This window comes from Abramis brama (assembly GCF_963993115.1).
Source record: "Abramis brama genome assembly, chromosome: 16".
NCBI lineage: Eukaryota > Metazoa > Chordata > Actinopteri > Cypriniformes > Leuciscidae > Abramis > Abramis brama.
This window is the reverse complement of record NC_139978.1, coordinates 23,138,765-23,161,402: the sequence shown is the minus strand read 5'-3', so window position 1 is coordinate 23,161,402 and position 22,638 is coordinate 23,138,765. Positions and strand designations below refer to the sequence as shown.

At 37.1% G+C, this 22,638-nt stretch overlaps 2 protein-coding genes across 7 annotated transcripts in view; both read right to left on the bottom strand.

The window, feature by feature from the left end:
* Positions 1–5,228: 5,228 nt before the first annotated feature.
* Positions 5,229–10,199, bottom strand: tspy (testis specific protein Y-linked). Of its 2 annotated transcripts, none has more exons than XM_084087489.1 (7): positions 8,649–10,199; positions 8,050–8,127; positions 7,842–7,953; positions 7,603–7,757; positions 7,377–7,453; positions 7,122–7,273; positions 5,229–7,018 (listed from the first exon to the last, which is right to left on the bottom strand). In XM_084087489.1, the coding sequence occupies exons 1-7, from the start codon at positions 9,501–9,503 to the stop codon at positions 6,852–6,854; spliced, it is 1,596 nt and encodes a 531-aa protein (XP_083943615.1). In that variant the 5' UTR covers positions 9,504–10,199; the 3' UTR covers positions 5,229–6,851. The 2 variants fall into 2 exon arrangements, with proteins under 2 accessions (XP_083943615.1, XP_083943616.1); XM_084087490.1 differs by having other exon boundaries at positions 7,122–7,270.
* foxp3a (forkhead box P3a) overlaps positions 10,102–22,638 on the bottom strand; it is a 16,774-nt gene continuing 4,237 nt past the window's right edge. The window contains exons 2-15 of one of the 5 annotated variants that reach the window (XM_084087492.1): positions 22,525–22,604; positions 19,665–19,733; positions 16,204–16,364; positions 15,886–15,960; positions 14,953–15,034; positions 14,713–14,869; positions 14,496–14,603; positions 14,313–14,400; positions 14,004–14,072; positions 12,794–12,947; positions 12,581–12,657; positions 12,393–12,494; positions 12,092–12,213; positions 10,102–10,618 (exon numbers count right to left, since the gene is read on the bottom strand). In XM_084087492.1, coding sequence (XP_083943618.1) covers positions 10,525–10,618; positions 12,092–12,213; positions 12,393–12,494; positions 12,581–12,657; positions 12,794–12,947; positions 14,004–14,072; positions 14,313–14,400; positions 14,496–14,603; positions 14,713–14,869; positions 14,953–15,034; positions 15,886–15,960; positions 16,204–16,362 — 1,287 coding nt within the window. In that variant the 5' untranslated portion in view covers positions 16,363–16,364; positions 19,665–19,733; positions 22,525–22,604 and the 3' untranslated portion in view covers positions 10,102–10,524. Of the gene's footprint in view, positions 10,619–12,091; positions 12,214–12,392; positions 12,495–12,580; positions 12,658–12,793; positions 12,948–14,003; positions 14,073–14,312; positions 14,401–14,495; positions 14,604–14,712; positions 14,870–14,952; positions 15,035–15,885; positions 15,961–16,203; positions 16,365–16,634; positions 16,746–19,605; positions 19,737–20,391; positions 20,557–22,524; positions 22,605–22,638 lie in introns of those variants that run through there. The other 4 variants (XM_084087491.1, XM_084087495.1, XM_084087493.1 and 1 more) reach the window with 4 other exon arrangements.

Here is a 22,638-nt window from a genome sequence, read left to right as displayed (position 1 = left end):
TAGGAGACCCACTGCAGTGCATTTGTAGCGGCTCCATTTGTCCCGCCAGAAAGTCTTCTGAAATTCCCAAAGTTCTTTTGCGTCGTGCTGTGTGACTCACGACGACGGGGACGAAACACAACAGAGGGGGTGGGTTGGGTGAAAGGACGTTCTCTTGAACAAAAAAACTTGCGACTCGGTATTTTAGACACAAAAGGCTTTTGGTGTGCGTTTTTATCTAGGGCCTCCGACACACACATCAGGACGCCAGTGCTTAGTCTAAATGTACAAATGTTGTATATTGCCTTTATATATTATTCAAAAGTCAGTGGAAGGGCGTGTAAAAAGTTTTACCGTTTCCTTTTCAGCTGATTAAAAAAGACGCTCTGCTTTTCATGACATCACACAATGTGCCCTTTTCTTACACTGCTGCGGATGTGGAGGTGGTTTCTTGTCTTTCTCTCTCTTTGTGGGAGGCATCCTTTATTCTCCTCTGAGAGGAAGTGACTCAAGTCGGCTTTAAGTTCAGGTTTCCGTGTGATTTCACCCACAATGCACCGAGCCCCACCAGCTCCACTATCTTCCATTCAGCCCCTCACTCTCCCACGTCAGAGACAGAGTTTTACAACCGTCTACGCAAACCAGTGAATCAACTAAGTTTAATTGGCTAATAAGGTTATTTGTTAAACCTCACACTGGTGAGAATATGAAGGAACAACATGGTGTGGCATGAAAAAGAAAAAGAATGAGAATTTTGACTTGTACTCACCCTATCTTCAGAAAAAAAAAACTTTCTTATATTCTAATTCACATGTGACCTTTGTTTCTTGAATGAACATGCTGTTGCTATGGCAACTCAAAAGTTGATGAATGTTACAGCTATATTTTTCCCTTTGTTACTAACTTTGACAGGCCTTTTGAGTGACCGTATCATGTTTGTGGAAGCACTGAATTTGAACTCTATCCTTTGTGTGGAAGAGCGCATGATTTATCCTCCTTTAAAGTTTCATTTATTTGATTTAAATATGCATTGTTAAGATTGAAAAAGGCTTTATTTAAATCTTTAAGCTCTCAAATGCATTTGGTCTACAAAAAGCGTCACGTTTTCATCAGTAAAGATAGTATATGTTCTCATGTATGGTCAGCAAGTCAGTGGGGTTTTGTATTTGGGAAATGATTGTCTTTCTTTCACTGGAGTGTATATAAACAGGGATTTGCAGGCTCAAAGCAAGAGTTACAACAACAAATCATCGTGAGTTTGTGGCGCTCATCAATCCAGGCCGCTCTTCTATGAAGCACCGCAGGCTATGTGTCAGTGCATGTTTTGGGTTGGGGAGGGATTCATTTTTAAAGTAGACTACTGGGTCAATAAGATATGAGAGTCTTCACAACAAATGAAGGAAATAAATGTAGTTTAAAATATGTGTTTTACAAGTTCTTAGAAATCGACTATTTGTACATGTTGGTTTCATATGGTTTATTATTAAAAAAAAGTTTTAAAAACTACAAATATCATATGAATTCACAAATATCATTACGTTTTTGGGGAGTCAACCCACATGGTATTATACAACCTGAACTGACCTTGCCTTGTCATAAAAAGGTCAAATCATCTGATATTTTATTGAAGAGAATTATTGACCTTGGCACACAGTTTTGCGGGTCTGCTGGGGTCCTCTGTGTGATGTCATTTCCTTTTTTTCTGCATTTTCTGCTTGTTAGACCATGATTTGGCTGACAAAGTTTTTCAGTTAATAAGCTGCAGTTTTGTTTAAGTATTATTCTTTGCTATTCGAACAGTTGTATCACCCTGACATGTTTTACTTTATGATACACTGATAAAAAAAAGTTGCTGCCTTAAATTTTTAAGTATAATTAACTTGTTTTATTTAATTGTTTAATTGTTAAGATGTTTTATTTCAATTTAAATTCCATTAAACTGACTTACAGAGAATTGCTTAACTTATTTTGATGAGTTAAAGCAATTTAAATAATATAGGTTGTCATAACTTATAGATCATATAATTTTTTTACAGTGTACAAAACAAAAATCAATTTTAATTCAGAAATGAAAATATGCTTATTCGAATTATTAGAGCTCTGCAGTGATGACATATTTTGTAAGCCAACCCAAAAGTTTGCATCGCACTGGTTCCCTCGACTTTCCATTGGCTTTTGGATTATTGCAGAAAATAAGCTCTGTGACCGATAAAAGTTTACGATTCTTACATGTTTTGTTCATAATGATAATCTTCTCATATTAACACAAATTTTAAAGCCTAAGTGACTACAATCGCAAAAAGTAAAAAGCTAAACGCATAGGCTATAAGTGAACTATAGCACACGGTCGCATGTCTAAGTCACAGCTTTTTCAATCTTTATTTAAAAACATTTTTCCTAAAAGTTGGAATAGTTTGCAAGAGTGCGATTATAAACACAATGAGGCTGTATGAGGCTTATAAAAAGACATAATCTCGGCACCCGTCTGTTGTATTTTAATGTATTTTCATGTCATTAATGTCATGTCACTGACCCTACAACCATTTAACTCCATTAAAGCAAAATGTGTCATTTCCTCAGAACAGTTCTCTCCACTTCCAAAAGATTCCCGCACGAGTCAGTATCCAGGGCAGCCCTAGAGCTAACCTCCAGAATGCAGAGAAAAGGAAAGTACACCAGGAGCCATGGAAAAGTTAAAAAGCTGGAGGGGTGTGGGACTGTACAATACATCTGTCTTAGGAGATAAATCTGTCAGCACCTTAGCTGCAGCCCACGGGATGCCCAGGATGGATGAGCGTATAAGCGCCCTGCCTCATCAAAGATGGATGCAGTGCCATGAGATTTTGGGATGATAAAAGTCCCAGTGAGGTGCCTTTTCCCTTTTTTCCCAGTGCATTTCGGTTTCATCTTGATTGCAAACGCAATCGCCCGAGGCTTGATGTTCTAAGAATGGGTAATGGGCAATTTATACACAAAAGCAGAGAAACATGCACACACACTTTGTTTAGTCAAAAAGGATGTGTTAGATGAAATAACAGAATGCACAGAATACTGTCATGTCGCCACAGAGTGAGTCAAAACACATATTGGAGAGCAGACGGGTGGAAAGAGTGCAGGGGACGCCTGAAGGCTGCGACTCCTGCTGCCACTGATGATCTTTCAGATAAAAACCATTTATCTGCTCGCCAGGGCTGTCAGAGGCCCTGCTAATTAGCTTTACCATTCATCTCTCTCTTTCTTTCCTTCTGTCTTTCTCGCACTCTTTCCATTCCCTCACTCCATCACACTCTGTCTCTGTCTCCTTCACTCGTTGACCTTCTATATTCAGTTCTGCCTGTTACATTTGAATATTTTAATGCACTTTTTAACCTGCAAGTTATGATTTTATATCAATTTATATTGATCTATTTTTGATCTAATGGTCTGGTATTATGGATACTTAACTGAAATGTAAAGAGAGACTAATATAGGATTTTTTTTATTATTATTATTGTAAAGGGTAAAAATTGTTTAAATCAAGATATTTGTTCCTCACATATTCTTCCTGACTAAAACAGCGACCTGAGTTATAACTTATATGAGCAAGAGTCTCAAAGCTCCCATGATCAACAACATGGAAATAATGTATATAATTAATTCATGATTTGAATGTAAATGGTTTTGAGATTCACTGCACCTACAATAAACACACAAGAAGAGTATGAATGTGGAGCATATTCAGAAAAATATCATAAAATAAAATCTTGCTTATTATGTAGCCTAAATATTTTTTCAATTGAATTGTAAATATTTTTTTATATTATCATTATCATAATCATATATATATTATATTCAACATATTTTGAAATTTAACAATACATATTTAAATAAAAAGTAAATTAATTAAACAAAATGTAAAATCTATATATTTTTAAATAACTAATGAAACAAAAATTAAATAAATAAATGACAAAAAATTCAAAATGACAGCCCTACCTATTTTCTCGAATACTGATTATAAAATATTTTTCAGATTAAGGGGTGGGACAGTAGCTCATACTCCATGGAAGTCACATTGGGGGAATTCAGGTTAATTGGGACACTTTTTGCCATTGAGATGACTGGGAAAAAGTGTCCCACTCAACCTGAATTCACCCCAACTTCCTTAAATCTTGATAAAGCGTGTGGTATCTAACAGTAGTACGGCTCCACACCCGCTGCCTGCATTTAAAAACAGGGCAGGCCTTTGCTAGTGGAATATTTATAGCATTGCATTAAGCATGAAATCAAAGGTTTTAAGTGTACCATTGCAACATCGGCACTCCTCTGTTGAGGCCTGCCCAAAAATGCCTGCCCTTGGGCTGTTTGCAGTGCAGTGCTGTTTCCATACGAATCTAACCTTCATTACACATTGACCTCTCATGAGTCAAGATCTAAGCTACTGGTTAACATGCAGCCAGGGTGACGAGGGCAAAGTAAAGTTTACCTCAGGGACCACGTATTTCCATATTTTAAAGGAAATATGCGTTGCGTTTAATCCATGCATTTCCTAAGAGATGTGTGCTGGACCTCTGAAGGTCAAATCTCAGATAAAGCCGCTGTCGACCTGTAAGAACTGTTGAATTCATCATGAAAACATGAAACGCATCAGTTCACGTGATCAAGCACAGCACAGCTGTCTGAGCACAGGCATCTGAACGAAGATAAGAGCATTTGACAATGACATCACTCTACGCTGCGCTCGGAGGGCTTATCTCATCGCCTTTGCAGTCCCACAGACCCCCATAACTAACCAAGAGCTTGCTGTCTGCAGGCGCTTCACATACACAAGTCAAAACAACGTCTCTATGGGGGGAAAAAAGGCTGGAATCCCAATATTTTGCACCAGAGTTGTTGTTCCATTTAAAATGAAGGATATTAATCTTGGATATGAAATCAATAAAACAGCTTTCTTTTATTTGTCTAGCTCTAGCAGCTTAAAACAGAACCACTTCTGATTCAATTATTGTCTTTGCTATACTGCCCCCTAGTGGGTAGACGTGAAAAACAATGTCTTGAAATGTGTTTTGTTTGTTTTTAAAGCAGACGTTCCAGTGTAATTTATGAACAGTTTGGTGCATATTATATAATTTCTTATTATAGTTTCCAGCTTATAGGAATTAGAGATGAACACTGCTAGAAATGAACACTAAATATGCGTGTCATCAGGACACAAAGCTGTATTAAATTTAATACATTTTCTGGAGAAACTAAAGAGACAGAATGCCACATTGTGAATGAAAAGACAAAAACTTTATTTGACATGGAAAACAAAAAAACAAACAAAACCAAAACATTTAAAAATTGTAGTTCTCTATAAAATTTAGCACACAAAATATAGCTTTTCTTTGATATTGTAGGTCAAATCTACCCTAATAATTCAATAACATATTATAAACCCTTCATAAGGGAAAGGATTATGTACAAACCACTGGCCTTGCAGGAAAAACAAGTACAATCCAGTATACTTACAATGAGTTAATAGCTTTTCAAATTTTTAAACCGAGCATTTACAGGTCAACACTCAAAATCAATGTAAACTAAATATGTTTAACACAGTTTCCTTAATACCGATTCCTATGACAAAGATTTTACTCTAATAACTGACTGACCAAAGTTAAGGAAAATATATTATTGCAAAGGAGCAGAAGTACTAATAGAAAAAGAAAAAAAAAAGACAAATATGAAAAGTCAAAAGGAACAAATGTGTACATACATATTCACTATCTTTACATTATCTAAGCATTTAACTGGACACAAGTTTGTCTGAGTATTGAGTGCACACATCATGCTGTCAAAAGAAATAACACAATGAGATGGCCTTTCCAAAAATTTCGCTCATTTAAATAACATTGTTATTCAATGCAGTGAATAAATGGTAACGTGCATGTGATGATGGATATCTACACACTAACTCAATTCCTAGAAATGACAAGTTGTTTGAAGTATCACATGACACTGAACCTCATAACAAGAGGAATAGTGTCAGGATTTTAGCTGCTTATGTAAACAAGGTGAAATAAACCTACAATTATTTAAATGTTCATCAATAAACAAACAACTCATAAAGGTATGTATTAAAGACACAAAATTGAATGAACGCGACTTATGAAGGGAAACGCATCTATAAGGAGGGTAAAAAGAGGAAACATCCCTGAGTTATCTAGTTTTGGTTCAGAATGAAGTGCATTTGAGAATGTTTGACTTTTTCCCTTATACTGTAGCTAAAATGCGGTGGTAGAGTTTATGAACAATAAAAAGATAAGACTATAACAATGCCGTTCATGATGCTAGAATTCTGTAAATGTGGATTTAAAAAAAAAAAAAATAGTAACAAACAACAATTAACCAAAAATATTATAGCAATGACTGACAAAATGATTTTATAACTGGTCATGATTCTGTAGCCTCCTGCAGTGAAAATGTACTTGTTGGTGACAGACGATGTTACTGTATTCCATACAACAAAAGACAACAACAACCAGGACTTTAAACTAGCCAAAAACAACTAAATTAAGTGAAGTCTGTAATCCCCAACTTTAAACAGTCAATTCTGAGATAAAAGAGGTGTCTTATGGGTATCAGTAGCCCTCTCTGTGAATTCTGTTAATGCAAAGTTACGTGTAAAATCGTAAAGAAACTACGTGTTTTTGGAGGAGTGCACACACCGAATCTGAAAATTCATCATCTCTGATGTATAGAAAGTACCATCTACAATGAAGATATGGTTAAACCATGATCATCAAGCAACATTAACACTTGTTAATTTATCCAGAAAACAATCAGTAAAATAGATCATAGAAAACTCTAATGATGCTATTCTGCATAAAAAGAAACGGAGACAACACCACACCCTAACTCTTCTCTTCATCGACATCAATATCTTCTTCTTCCTTTCCTTGCTCTCTGACCTCACAGCCACCGGAGTCACGTGACTCTTCTACTTCCTCAACATCCACTTCCTCTTCATTTCTCTCCTCATAGGAGGATTCCCCCTCATCTCTGTCATTCTCTTCTGAGCCTGGGAGAAAAATATGATCAATCATGATTGTTTAGAAAATGAAATCAACTTGGGGGGGAAATCCGCTTTTTTTATTGCTTATCATGAAACACAAAGTGCTCACCTCCAACTTGGTCATCACGTTCATCATCATCATCATCATCATCATCATCCTCCTGCTCCAAGTTTTGGCTGTTCTGCTCTTCATCTTCGTCTGAATCGGAGATGATCACACACTCGTCTCCGTTATTGCTGCCCTTAGGTTTGGGAGCGCTGCTGGCATGGAAATTAGTTAAAGATAATTCAAGTTTAGGAAAACCTAAAAAGACATTTGGGAGAATCTGGAGGAGAAAATCAAATGTTTTATTCTGGCGATTACCTGCCATTCTCTCGTGGCTCCCACAGTGGAGTCAGGTAATACCTCAAAGGGTTTCTGTACAGATCTTCCTTCAGGATCTAGAGCCAAGGAGATGAGAGTCAATGGGTTTATAAAACATCATCCTTACTGTGTGCATTTATTTAAGGATTTACGGTTTTGCTGTGTTATAGTGCTTTTTTTGTTCATGCATTTTCATTTCCTATACCTAACCTCATGAGAGACGTACCTGTGCTATGTCATCCCTTCCTGGGGTGCTGTGATCACTGAACCAATGGAAGAAGCTCTGGTAGACTCCCTGTGATGTTCGACGAGGTTCTCCACTCCCGACCAGATTCTGCCCTCTGTGCCACAAAATTGGGTTTGAGAAGGACACCGGAGACCCTGAGCAAAAAATAAGCACATACAGATGATAATGCATGATTATCTTATACATGCATACACTCATGAAAAGAGTGGTCAGCTCACCTCCCATTCCAAGATGAAGTTCTTTCACGATCATTTTGTTTTGAAAGAACGGATTTCGCCGGAAATGGAAGCAGATGCGGTATCCAAGTTTGTTGTTCTTGAAAGATTCAATCTGTTTAATGATAAGCATTTTAAAAATACAAATAATTCGCAGTTTTGAAAACAGGTTTAAGCCAAACAAGGGAAAAGAGGCGGGGAAATGTTTTACCTCTAAATTAGTCATGTAACTAAGAGCGTCTTCATCAGACTCGTCGATTTGCGCTGATAGATGTGGGTGATTCAGAAGCTGATTGGTTCCAAGTTAAGTGCACATTATGTAAATGAAGACATCAAACTTCTAGAAACCAGCATCATTTGGTTCAAACATTTTTATGCAAATGGAAAAACAACAACACGTAAGGCATACACAGTCTACACATAAACATTGCTGTACAAGTACCAAGTGTGATCTTTGGTGGAAATTCACCAGGCATGGTAAAGTGGACATCTAATAACATCAACTTGTGAATCTTTTGACCAATTAAATTCCTTGATTTCTTCAGTGACTTGTTTTTGAAAGATTTTTAAAAACATTTTATAGAGACTGCAGTCAAAATAAGCTTGTTTTTACAAATATATACATATTGACAAAAATCTATATCTGTATCGGATAGTATATGGACAAAAGTAGGTACTGTTACTACTTATCAGACCATTAAAGATAAACCCAAATGCACAAAAGTAGTTGACAGCGATAGGGCCCACAAAGGACGACCTCAGTGACTTCTGAAAGTCATTGAATAACTCGCACACTGTGTTAAAGGATACAGCAGTAACCCAGAAGCCTGGGATCGCTTGCGTGATGGCGCTGCGCTGGTCCAGGTGAGGGCGTCGCTGGCGGCTCACTTTCATCTCCAGACGTTGATGAAGACGCGCGCCTTTCTTCTCCAGAGCATCCAGACGCATCTGTACCTGCGCGAGCAGCGCGACGGACTGCCGCACCTCCGGGGCCATCTTCACCGACACTATGGCACACTCACCGTCCTCGTTATCCTCGTTTTCAGAGGCGACAGACGAACTGGCCGTGGAGGAAGAGCCAGGAAGGGAGTCTTCTTCATCATCCTCCTCCTCCTCCTCATCATCATCCACAAACGATGCCTGCTCTGGATCTTCTCTGTTCTCGCGGATCAGCAGGGATGAAGAGCTGTCCGCCGCGGCTGCCTCCGTCCTTCTCTCGCTCTGAGAGCAACCTGGACGATTGGACTTATACCTTGATTTCTCTCGGCTCGGTTTTTTGGACGAACAGGGCATTTCTTTACAGTCTTCGTCCCCGTCTCCGCCGGTCAGACTCGCGAGCGCCTCCGCTGCGGCGATGGCAGCGGAATCTGACGGCTGGCGCGCGCTCTCACCTCCGGCAGCCTGTCTCGTGCTCTCCTGTGCGGCTGCTTCATCCTGAATTACCACCTCCTTCTCTTCAGTTCCTTCAGGGAGCTCAGCTCCGGGTTTTGGCTCACCATTCCCAACTTTCTCGGGTTCTGCATCTTCATGAGACTCATTTCTTGGTTCCTCGTCACTTACTTTCGCCTGCTTGAGCAGCGTGGTCTCACACTCTCCACTCGGACTTGCGCTTCTTTTCATCTGGTTAATTTCGGACGGCTGGCTGCTGTCCGAGTTTGTACTCATTATACTAGCTAGTTCTAGATTTATCCGACGTATATGATGGTTTTAAAACAGATTCTAAGTGATACTTGTTAACTGTGCGGGTCTCTATCCCTCGTTCGCATTACAGCACTTCCAATATCCAATTCTGCGCAAATGTCAGCAGGCCTAGATAGCTTCCCAACGCTGAATGAGGCTAGTTCATATTCTCGCTGACTATCGCACATCAATTATTTCCGTTTGATTTTGACACAGTATTCCCAACTTTCAGCTATTTCTCTCTTAAAAGTCACAATTCGTCTAAAATGTCCAGTTCTGTAGTATTTGTTTACAGTTTGCCCTTCCGTTCGCCATTTATCTGAGGCTTTACATACGAGCGAGAAAACAATGCTCTGATTGGCTGAAATGCACCGCGCAAAAATCTCTCGACCAATCATAGACGTGGTATTGCAGTTGGTGACGAGCCATTTCATTGAGAACATCACTATCGCGTTGCAATTACGCATTATAAAATATTTCTTACTGAAACTGTTTTATATTATATTTTAGTTTATGAGAAGCAAAACCTGATAGTGTATAGTGAGTACAGCTCTGGAAAAAAGTGTAACAGTGCTGGATTACATTTCAGTTTTGATCCAATATTTTATTTTCAAAGAAAATAATGTACAGCAGTCGTTTTACTGTGGCTTTCAACAATAAGTACCATATTAAATGTATTTACATACTTTATGTTGTCATTACTATCATTATTGGTGTACACATGTTAGCATTATAAGGGTTATATACTTGTGAATTTATTACATTTAAATGTGAGAAGGATAATGAAAATTTGCTGAACTTCCATTTCTTAACTGTATCTTTGGATGAAGTTACATTTATATTGATTCTTAAAGAATTCATTACACAAAAAAGAAAAAGAAAAAGGTCTGAAATAGACTGCCTGCTATACATTTAAAACCACCATGTCTGTAATTTATATCACATTGACTATTCTTTCTAAAGTTGTAAATCGTGTTAGTGATTGAATGTTGTTGCAATCTCGTAATCAGTGTCCATTTGGGCCAGACATCTGGTAAGTTTCACCTTGTGGAGTCAGGGGAAACAGGTGAAAAGGTGCCATCCAGGCCATATCCTGGTCCCTAGAGGAAAAAGTGCTGTAATTACAATCAATCTCTTATGATTCAGAACTAAACAGCATGCCTTTATTAGTCCATGAGGCTGAGGTGTCTCCCAGCTCCAACAATAAAGCCACTTTATTAGATCCATCCAAAGAGCCCAAGGTAGGGTTTTTCAATCTTTACTACTCAGCCATCTTTTTTTTTTTTTTACTTATATTTATACATACAACCAACTCTGTTTCTCCACATGATTTTTTGAGACTGGTGGGAGGACCTTGGGCGGTCTTGGGGCATTCAAATTGTCAAAGTTATATAAATATCTATAGCATTATATAAAGTTAAACTCATCAATCTGGTGCACTGCGAGTACAAAATTAAATGCTCCAACCCATGTTCAGTGTGCAAACTGAACAAAGAAAAAGATAAGTCAATGAACTGACTTGTACCTGAACTTTAAAGGGGACTCAACCTTCTTTTAGTTGTGATATAGTGGCCCAGTCTACATTACATTCAAACTTGTTTTAGGAAGCCAAACAATTAGAATATAAAATATAATAATACCTATGACAGTATACCATATATTGTGAAACATGCACTGTAAAATAAATGAAAATTAATATCACAATTATATTATTTTACTTTACAGTAGGGTATTAAAATACTTTTGTCCTAATTTCCTGAGCTTTCATTTTGATGGAAAACTGCAGCCAGTTTCTCTGAAAACAGGTTTACAAACGCATCTCATTACAAATCTAGTGAAATGTAATCATCTGCCCATAAAAATGTTGGAAATTATGCAAATGTAAAAAAGCACAATTGGTGCCCGTTGCATTCCCAAATGCACACTAAACTCACATGCAGAATGGAGTTTACTGCATTCATTCACTGTGAACCGAGCCGTTCTGAGATGCGGAAAACGAGAGGCTGCTCACTGGAGAGCAATGTGTGGAGTGTGAAGTCCAGCTCCCCCTCTCTGGATGTAATTTGGGGATAATGGGTGGAGCTTGAAGATAGAAGAGCTAACTACACCCTAACTTCACCCTAATCCCTTCGCCCCTTAGATCCACAGAGGTTGAGCTAGACTCAGTCAAGGTCAACTCATTTGGCTCTACAGTGAGCACCACTTGCGGAAAACACCAGATCACGAGCTGACCACTTGAACAAAGTGCGCTCTTCGCTTTAAAACACGCAGAGCAACAGACTTAAGTCACAGCCTTTTGTGATTTGATCCATATTGGATTTGGATTTATCCATATTGTGCCTTTGATTTTAGATCGTTTGACAGATACTTTGCATTAGCAATGGTGCAAAACAACATTAAAGATCTTTTATGTTATGAGAAGTTTAAAAATATTTTTGGTTCATAATGAATGGGCCGCCACAGTCTAGTTAATGAACGGGTAAACACTGCAACGATCCACAAACAGTAAAAAACTTGTACGAATTTACACAAAATTATACTGTCATCCTTACAGAGCAGCAAGTACAGTTTACCTGTGTAACTTTTGTCCTTTTCTCCTGAGAAATTCCTCTTCATCTACAGTCCAAACAGAACCTTTCCTTCCTTCAACGCGCACAAAGCACTTATGAAGACTGAGGTTATGCCGAACAGCATTCTACACACACAAAGCAATAAAAGAATGACTTAATCTTTGATTTCACAGCCAGGTCATCACTTTGTCATTGATGTGCAAGTTGTGAAAGTTTTCTGGTATGTAAACGAGAGGATGTGGCTTTCAGGATTGGCTTGTTTGTGGGCAGTGAGTCATGGAATGACAAATACTGTATCTCATACCTTCCATGTGGCGGTGTTGTGACGGAAGTAGAAGAACATGCGGGTAAACCAGTGATAGATTTCATTTAGAGTAAGCTGCTTCTCTGGGGACTCCAGGATTGCCTGGCATAGAAGACATCTTTAATGTGACTGACAGGAAATTAAAAGGTAATATAGGCCTACAGGATATTTAATTCAGCAGTGCTTACCCATCGTATCATAGAGGCGTAGGTGAATGGTGGCCTCATGTTTGTTAACTTATAATACTCAAAACTGGGGATAATCCCTGTGGACAGAAAAAGAAAAACATCATTTGGTGTTGTGGGTGGATAATGTTTTAAATTGAATATACACATGTTCAGTTTCTGAATCAGTGTTTGAAAATATGTATAGAACAACAGTGTGTTTGGCTGCTGAATGACCTGGTATAACTTGTGAGGTAGAGATCTGCCAGTATCCTTGTGTTAACGCATCAGCTGCCACTCTCTCACTGTCACAGAGACCATTTGTGTTCTGACATGCTGCAGGTTCCAGGAGTCCTGACAGATGTCCCGGCTTCTCCACACCATTACCACCCTGAGATCAGAAGGATAAAATCACATCAATACATCATTTTGGGCATAAAACATCTGGCCTTCATCAGGCCCTAAAAGTAGGTTAAAAAAAACCTCAAATGACAAACAGAACATAGACAGACCCTGCTGTCATTATGGCACAATTCGATTAATGGCATAAGTTTACGTGCCGCTCACACATGGTTTTGGCTTGGCTTTTCTAATGCTCCCCTTTTCAGTTTTGTAGCTCAGTGGTTCCTAACCCCAGTCCTGGAATGTCCCCAGCACTGCACATAATGATGTCTTCCTAATCAAACTCACGCTTCCTTATTCAACTCATAAAGACTCCAAGACCTCAAATGGCTGATAAGACAGACATACAAAATGTGCAGTGTTGGGGGTACTCCAGGACCACTACTGTAGATTGGCTGAGGATCATTGTTATCTGGTGTGACCCAATTTCAGCTCAGATTTAGCTGGCAGACAGATGGCCTTGCATTTGTCTCAAGAATACACTGGTGTGAAGAAAAATCCATAAACCAGTTACAAATCAAGATATCCCTTCATCAGCACGCTTGATGGTTAGCTGGTAGAAAACGTTAGTGGGGACAATATTTGGTCCATACTTTCCAGACCTACCATTTTCGCCTGGCTTCCTTTCTATGGCATTATATTAGTTCGATCATTAACATAGGTCTGTAGATCAACTGATTAAGGTTTTTATCAGAGCAATACATATCCTTACCGTAGTAAGTGACACAGCACATCTTAAAATGTATTAACAATCTGTAACTTTACCCAGACAGATTCTGAGCTTTGTGAGCAGATTATTTTTCCTTTTTTCTTTATAGAGAATGAACCACTCCCTGACAATCGTTTATCAAGTGTATGTAATTACTAGCACCTGGCTGCTAATTAACATCTCAACAAGCAATGGTATACCTATTTTTTAGTCATCTGGCTTGGTTAATAATTTTGTTATTGTGTGTGTGTAAATATATATATAGTTATATTGTTATTTGCAATGCAAACAGCTATATGATATATTTTAAATATAATTTAACATAAGTGCGCTTACCTCAGAGGTAGATTTGACATCAAACAGGTGTAGCTGCATGGCCTGCAGTTTCTGTCTCTCTGCTGTCAACTAACAGTAACATTTACAAAGTAAATATAACACAGTGTCATAAGCAAGCATTCATTTATCATCCAGTTAATCTTATAACCTCCTGACTACCATGTTCTTTATTTTCACTCTGCATTTATGTACCATTAGCCCCTGTGATACATAATAAATGGGTTCTGTGTTTCCCACGTAAGCTGGTTAAATGTAGAACAAGCCGTTTTCAGTATGCTGATCATGTTTTTGAGTACTGGGGTTATATACCTGATTCTCCATGTATTGTACTTTGTCTTTCTGCACCCTCAGCTGGGTTATACTTCTGTCCCCAGGAGCATGGTCAGTAGAAAGGTGTCTAGATTATGAAAAACACATAAAGATGTACAGATATCGGGTATTGTTGGAATTATTTATTAAATTGTATAGTTAATTTAAATTGTTTTGTCTCACCTTAAGAAATGTCCATATTCTTTGAACACTTCCCTGCTCTTTGAGCACCCCGGCCATCTGCATTGTCCTTTAATACACAGAAAACTGCCTGGAACACTGAATGGATGCCTAGAGATATATAAAAAATGCTTAGTTCAGCACAAAACTGAGACCATGTGGACATTATGTATTTTTATTTTCTTGTTTGTGTGTTTATTTACTCAAACCAGATACTCACTTCCCAGAATTTTCTGGGCTTCCAGGCTGAGGACTTGACACAGAGGCACTGAGTCTGTTTTCAGATTGGCTGGTGTAAAGTGGGCCCGGGTCTGACAGGTTGCTGTCAGGTTCTGTCTTACACACAGTGTCCACAGCCCAGTCATGAACACCACATCCTGTGGAGCATTATGAAAAGTTTAGTTTCAGAGAAAAATGATTTTATATTTTTCAGTTTTGATAGAGTCTACAGTACCAGTACCTTGTGGGAAAGGCTGGTTGCCTTTGCGTAATACTGATGGTCTGTGCTGTCTAAAACACTTGCTTGTATTTTCACTGGCACTCTAGATAAAGAAAACAGAAACTCATCATGCATAATTTTTATACTACCCAATGCTACATGTTTCAGTTTTTAAAATGCAATTCTAATCAATTCCTTTTAAAGGTACAGTAAGCGATTTCTAAGAAAAGCTGTTCAAAGTGGATCATACCGAGCACCACAAAACACTTGTAGCCAATCAGCAATAGGGGTCGTGTCCACTCATGATGGGGGAGGAGGGAGAGTGAGCAAGAGGGAGATTTGAAGAAAGACTGTAGAAAGAGCAATGGCTGGTAGACATTACAAATGAGTAAAGGTCAGAGGAAATCATTGGAAAAAGAAGGGTTATGAGCTTCAAGACCCGCGTTAATATTAAAAAAGCTTTCCAGTGCCAAAGAAGTGACCCAAGTGGAAAGACCTGAAAACCTGACGCAGAGGTTGCGTTGTTTCTGCTCCATACTGTACGTGAGTAATACTGGTTTTGCTATGTTTCACAGAACCAAAAGATGCTGATGTTGTAATGTTAGCTTTAGTAACAGGACAGTTTAGTGTCATTGTTTGTCTGGAACTAGTGTTCTGTCGGCGACTAACAATAAACTCTTGCTTATATATACTCTTGTGTACTATTTGTTAATTTTTTTGTTCTTCCTTGTTGTTCATCATCTTCACTTCACTCATTTTTTCAGCTATTCTTCAGCTATGATAATGAGACATCTACTCTTGCATTGCATGTTCGTGCATTTTGGTGGGTGGAGCAATGACAGGTGGGGTGTGTTTGTTTGGTGTTTCTCAGAAATTGCTTAATGCACCTTTAATCCTTTCGTTTTTGGGAAAGGTGTTGCTATGGAAGTGAAACCTTTTATGATTGGACTGTACCTGCTGTTGTAGAGTGGAATTTTGAATGTGAGATGAGCAAGCACCTCTGAGATCACTCTCCATAGCAACAGATACCTTTGAAATCACAATAACAAAAAGATACAATTTTAAAGTTTGCGGAATGCATTTTTAAATTTACACAGGCATTTTGTGTTATAGCACTTGTATACATTCTTCAGTATGATGTTACTTGAGCTGTGAATTTCTAAAGTTGTCTAACTATGTTTGAGGACTGTTTTTTAGTGGAAGAACTTAAATTAACATTATTAATATTCCTTTAATTTCTAAATATAAATATGGCAGTTTCCAGTCTGTTACCTTGGTAGCCATGAGTTTAGCTGAGCTAAGAGGTGATCTGCTTCCTCTGGGCTTCATTTGTATGCTGGAAAATGTGGGATAGTCTTCCTCTTGGTACTGATGTTGGTGAATGCTTCGGTTTTCTTCACCTCTGTATGTTCCAGGACCATTTTGAAGCATTCCTATATAGAAATAAATAGAAAGTTATAACTGTAAGAGCTTACAGTTCATTAACTTTAACATACTACTGAAGGGTTAAAATTTAAGAATATGTTTTCAGATATGCTTCCTTACATAACATCACGGTGAAGAATACTGATTTTAGCATTTGAGGTTTTAATTTAGATATAGTATATAAACTGAGAAAGTGATTATTGAGTTTACAGCAAGATATTCCTGCCCGACCTGGTTTTCCTTTGTTCTCTAAATGAGTCAATTCCTGAGACTCTCACCCTCACCCTTTGTCCTTATGCATTTCCTGCCCAGTAAGCTCAATGTACAGCTGTGCTTTTGTCTCTGTGACCATGTGAAGATATGGGTGATACCGTCAGGCTGATTGGATCATTTGAGTGGTTATGCTGATTGGATTGAGACTGCCGGTCTGGGGGGGGGGGGGTTCCTTAACCTGTATACTCATTTACATGCTTTGTTTGAATTTGTCTCCACCTTCAAAAGTCCCTCCTCCTAAAATGCCTATAAGACACCATGTAAAGTTATGTTAGATTAGATCATGTTGGAAGTTTCTACAGCCGCGTACAGCGGAGTTCTCAATAAAGAACAACTTCTGTTGAACGCGATCCCGACTGTCTCACTGGTCTCTGCTTCGAACAAAGAAAAACTTTACAACACTACCAAGGACTGAAAGTGAAATTAATCAGCCCTCCAAGTACTAGCGCAAAGTATTTCCTGTGCAAATACATTTACCTTTTGCTTTGTTTCCAAATATAGTATAACTAAACTCATTTGAATTCAAAACTGCTAAATGAAATGGAGGTTGTTTTTCTTTCTCTTGCTTCACTGTGCAGGTTCTCTAAACACAAACTACACTTTCCCTTGAGCAGGAACCGAGAGGTCAGGAAAAGCAGTGGTGGGCCCTTCGTATTTTAAAGGGGTCATGACATGATAATTTAAATTTGCCATATACAGTATACAGATGTGCGTTCAGTTTCTGACATACTCCACGCACTGGAATCTGTCGACAACAGGACAAATGGAAAAGTGAAAGAACATTCGCTTTGACGTGTCCAGTTTAAATAGCCCATTTGCATCTCTGTACAGACTTCAGAAGGATCCCAGCATCAGAAACAAGTGGATGGTTTATTGTAATGACGTCCCGGATCACGTCGGAGGATTATATGTTTGTTCGGTGTACAAGTGTTTGGCTACTAAATATTAAAGGACTATTTGAGAATCCAACGTGGACCATTTATCTGATTCACCCTCAATGTGTAATACTTCTATATGTGTTTAGATGTAATGCGATAACTTCTGTTGGATGCTTAATTGTGTAAAAGTATGGAATTATCAGTGTTATGATTCTTAAAACCCTGGATGGACTTAAAGCAAGAATCTTGCACATGTAACTTCTGAGAAAGAAAGAAAAAATCTTCATCTTTGGATTTTAGAGCACCATTGTCATTGCGGTTTTCTGAACTTGTTTAAGAAGTCATGTGTGGATGGTGTTGCTTATTTCTCTGACATTTGACATTAACCACATCAAGTATGATAAATGTCAAATTTTTTCACCTGGGGGGTTTTTCAAGTAAGCAACTTGGTTTGATAAGAAGGAGATACAGATGTAGGAAATCAGAGAACAGCCTTATTTTGGTGCTGAATAGTAACGAATGTTTTCAAATATGCTATATGCTTTTTTCCTCCCTAAAAAATATAAATTACAGCACATTTCTAAAAGTAGCAGTGTTATTTAATTACCCTTTTTTCTGCACTTCTCAGAACTCTGCATCTTTCTTCATCAAGACTAATTATTAGATGTTCAGTTTATATTGGCTGCATGCAAGGGTGCAACTTTCCAGTCATTTGCAATGTTGTGCCATTGTGCCATGTACATTGATACAAATTTGTTCAGCCAAAAGTTGATATTGATGAGGATTACTCAAGGCATTGAAACTCATTATTCATCTCTCAGTCTGAATATAGCCTTCTCTCAGTTCCATTCACCAAGATAAACTCCCTCAAGATATGAGAATAGTCTGGACTGACAGCAAGTTTCATTTATGCCACTATAGAAACTTTAGTATTCAGTAAAATCAGTTTTAGTTTCCATGTTATTTTGTGGAAATCACAATCGTAATGATAATCATGGAATTAAACCTGAAATCTATTTTTTTTTTAAAAATATTACAGATATGGAACAGAGAGCAGGCCTAAATTCTCTCCATTTCATTCTGACTCACTTTTTTTCCACTGTATACCCACTCACTTGGTATAGCGTGTAGCTTTTCTCTTAACCCACATGAATCAAAGACCAATACATTTTGGGCATGACATTACTGTACATTCAAGAAACAAACAAATGATAGTGTTGAATACTTGGGCAACATGCTCCACCCAGTTCCATCTTGGCTTATTGTTTTTGTAGGTAAGAATTAATTGAGGTTAAAGTGGCATCTATTCTATGATCTGTGGCACTTGCTGAAGATATGCAAGTTAAAGCATTAAAAAGTGTTAGATTTAAAAGGGGTTTAGATTTCCATGCTTTTGAAAAATGACTAACCAGCATCAATATGAATGTCTCCACATTAGTGTGTATTTTATAGGAATGCATATACAGCAATTTATAATTTCTTAGTTTATTAAGTAGACAAAATAGTTTGGAATAAGTATCTGCCATTTATTTGTTATTGGCCATAACAGGAAAATAATCATTGTCTTATCATATGCATCAGAATTTTACAGTGCATCTATAGAATTTTATCTAGTGTTTCTTATCTAGTGTTGCACATTTGAACATATTTCCAACATAACATTTGGTTATCTAGTAACTATCATACAATTATTTTATTATCCTAACTAGCTAATGCTATCACTCTTAAAAATAAAAGTTCAAGTCAAGAAAGATTATTTAACTTGATGTAAAAAGCAGAACCTTTTCAATTTCCTCGAAGAACTGTTTGTTCTCTAGCTGTTTCTAAGACCATGATGCACTGATGCATTAAATATCCCAGAAATCAAAATACTGATCTGTAGAACTTTTTGATGATAAGTAGAAGGTTCCACAAAGAATACTTTTAAGAACAACAACGTGATTTCTGGGTTATAAACTAAATAAAAACTCTTCTAAATAAAGAGGTGGCCCTTTAAAAGACAAAAACAAAGTCATTTTGTGTTAAAAAAAAGAAGGTTGCACCTACTCATTTCTCCTCATGTAGAGCTCTCAAAACTTTTAAGAGTTTTGTAACTTACCCTTTATATCTGTTGGCTGGGTGATGCAGTAGTTTAGCTAACACAAAAGGATGTTTTACCTCCCACACCTTCTTTGTAGCGTTTTCCTATAGCGTTTTCGTTCTCCTCAGCAAATGTCGGTAGTGCCTCTGAACAGGAAAAAAAAAAAAAACTGAGTTTGTAAGATCCACAGACCTCAACTGCATCTGCACTTTAGGAAAGGAAAGCACACCATTTGGTTGCTTGTCTCTTTTTCCTAGCTGTTTTAGTCTGTCAGGTTAAACAAAAAAACTACAGCGTAATGCAGTGTTGTCAGTAAACAGTATGTAAATTGTCACATCACCTTGATCTTCAATGCTGTTTTATATGTAACATGAAAAACAATTAAATTAGTGGTTGGTTTGAGAAGTGCGTGATTATTTTAACTAATCAGAAGGCAAAATAATCTAGCTTTGAAACATCTAATGATTATTAAAACACTTGTCATTCAAACTTTTTTGAATCTGATTTTGAGTGTTAAAAATTGACCAAAATGTATCTAAATTTGATGATGTAATGATGTGAGCTTTTCAATAATCAAAATCTAAATAGATTTTGAAAACAGTTTTGAAAAAACATATATATATATATATGTATGTATGTATGTATGTATGTATGTGTATATATAAATTCTATATTATCTTCTAAATTATCTTCTATAACTATATATATATATATATATATATAAATTCATATTTATTCCAGAAAACAAACAAGTAGCTAATTAATATAACAAGGTTAAAAAAAGGAAAGTAAAAAAGAACTCACCTGTTGGTGCGAGTGTTGGATAGATGTGAGTGAGAGAGCAATTATTAGGGCGAATGCTCTGGAAATGTTCGTGTCTCCCCTTTTATAATGTTTAGCATGACATTTAGTGGAAATTAGACAACAGACTGTTTCCTCACTGGGTGTTGGGTGTATGTGTGTGTGTGTGTGTGTGCGCGTGTGTTCATATTGTATATAGATGTGTGCATTTACAGGGTGAGTTGTTACTGCTAGTCAGACTGTCTCCACAAGAAACGTTTGCTCCTGTTCATTTGTTTTTAATTCACTTTGCACTTTTTGCACTATGCAATCCAGAATTCTTTTATTTTATTTTTTTGATAGACTTCTGTAGTCTGTGCTGAATTCAGTGTGCGGCCAGCCACCTTCTGAAGTTCTTCAGAAATTATTTGGCATTTGTTGTTTCTGTTTCTTATTTTAGAAATTCTTTATTGCATCATTTTTTCCCCCTGAGTGTTTACTGAGGGGTTTCTAGGTGTAAATGTTTCATAGATAGTTCCTTATTAGGGGTCACATACTGTATGTGTATTGGTAAGAATTATTCCTCTGGTGTGGAGGAGCCAAAGCCCAAATTAATCTCAAACATCTCTTGGTCCATTTAACCACAAGACAGCAAAAGATTCTGCCAATTTCATTTTGACAGATATCTGTCTTTCACCTCATTCATGCTGTTTAATTTGGAAACATCCTACTTATCTTATAAGCTAACTTATCTTCATCGATCAGATGTTTCAGGTCACATTTGAAGTAATAAATCAAATTAAAATAAAATAATAATTGTGCCCTGCGCTTAAAATAAGGGATATTGTGCCATTTTCAAATCAAAACCTGGTGAAGTCCATTCCGGAAGACCGGAAAATGAGATAGCAAAGAAAATAACCCATTACGTGTTTGGAAAGTCCGTTTGCAGGGTGTGTGACGTTGTATTCGGGCTCTGGGGGGAGACTGAACATATGAACATGTACATAGCATGTGTGTCGATTAGAATAACGCAGGAAAAAACATCCTCATCCTGTGGTTGAAAAAGGTTATTTGAGTGTTTTTGAACAAATTGTTCTTCAATAATGGCACTCCCAAGCACATGTACCGTATATAGACGTGCAAGACTTTTTTTTACAGTCTTTTATGATACAAGTACATAACTATATACAACTTACAAATATTTTTGAAGATGAAAACAGAGTAGATTGTTTGAACATGTATCTCAGCAACAGGCACGTTCATATTAAAAACAAATGCTATTTAGGGTCGTAATTATATGTCTAAAAAGCTAAAAAGAATTTTGTATAATATAAAATACATATATTTACATTGTTAATAAACTTTCATAAATAAATATTTGATAACTGGTCATTCTTTTGGATAAAGTTTCATGTTAAGGGATTCAAACCATTTATCTCAATATTTTTTAAACTTTAAACTTTTAAAGCTACTATAAATTATTAATTTCATTGGACTGTTTAAGGGATCAATACAGAATGATTATGAAAAGACTATTATAACATTTCTATACTGAAAAACAGTTATTGTGTCCATCAATTTTTTGAAAGTCTTTATCTTCTATGATAGCACCTCTTTCCGCTCTTCTACATTATTTTTTAAAAACTTTTTCTGCTTGTTGAATTAAACACCATGTGATGTTATATAAGCCCTGTCGAGACAAATAATGAAACAAAACATTCAACCACTTCCAGGTTGGATGTTTTGCATTATTATTTAACTCTATGTGGCTTATACAACATCACATGGTGTTATCTAAGTCTTCACTCAAGTTTTGTGTCAGCAAAGGAATATAAAACATTTGGTGGGCAAAGAACCAACTGGTTAACAATATCAAAAAGCATCACGATTAAAGAAAGGGGTCATATGTTTGAGGTGTCTTTAAGCAGGTGTAATCTTAACGCAGGGTTAGTTGTAAAAGCACAAGTCACTGGAGTACATACCCACTTTGTTCCTGATGTCACTCAAGTGTTTCGAGACATAAAGCTGTAAGTGATTTTTGAACCAAGTCTGCATAATTGTTATTTTTTCATTTTAATCATAGAACTTGTGTTTGTAGGGAAATATGGGGATGCATTTAAATCATGACTATTTCTTATCTTCGTTCATCAACAATACCTGACAGGAGTGGGGAGAGTTGTAACAAAACCAATCTCCATGGAAGACTTTTTCCCTATTTTCTTGATTTTTCAGCATGCCTAGACAGTAGAAAAAAGGAAGATGTTTCAGAAT

Excerpts from the sequence above, each read along its gene's own strand:
- tspy (XM_084087489.1), bottom strand. The coding sequence starts at position 9,503 with ATGAGTACAAACTCGGACAGCAGCCAGCCGTCCGAAATTAACCAGATG. Across the intron at positions 7,758-7,841 it reads ACTTCATCTTGGAATGGGAG|GGTCTCCGGTGTCCTTCTCA; the intron begins GTGAGCTGACCA and ends TTTTTTGCTCAG. Across the intron at positions 7,454-7,602 it reads GAAGGGATGACATAGCACAG|ATCCTGAAGGAAGATCTGTA; the intron begins GTACGTCTCTCA and ends CCTTGGCTCTAG.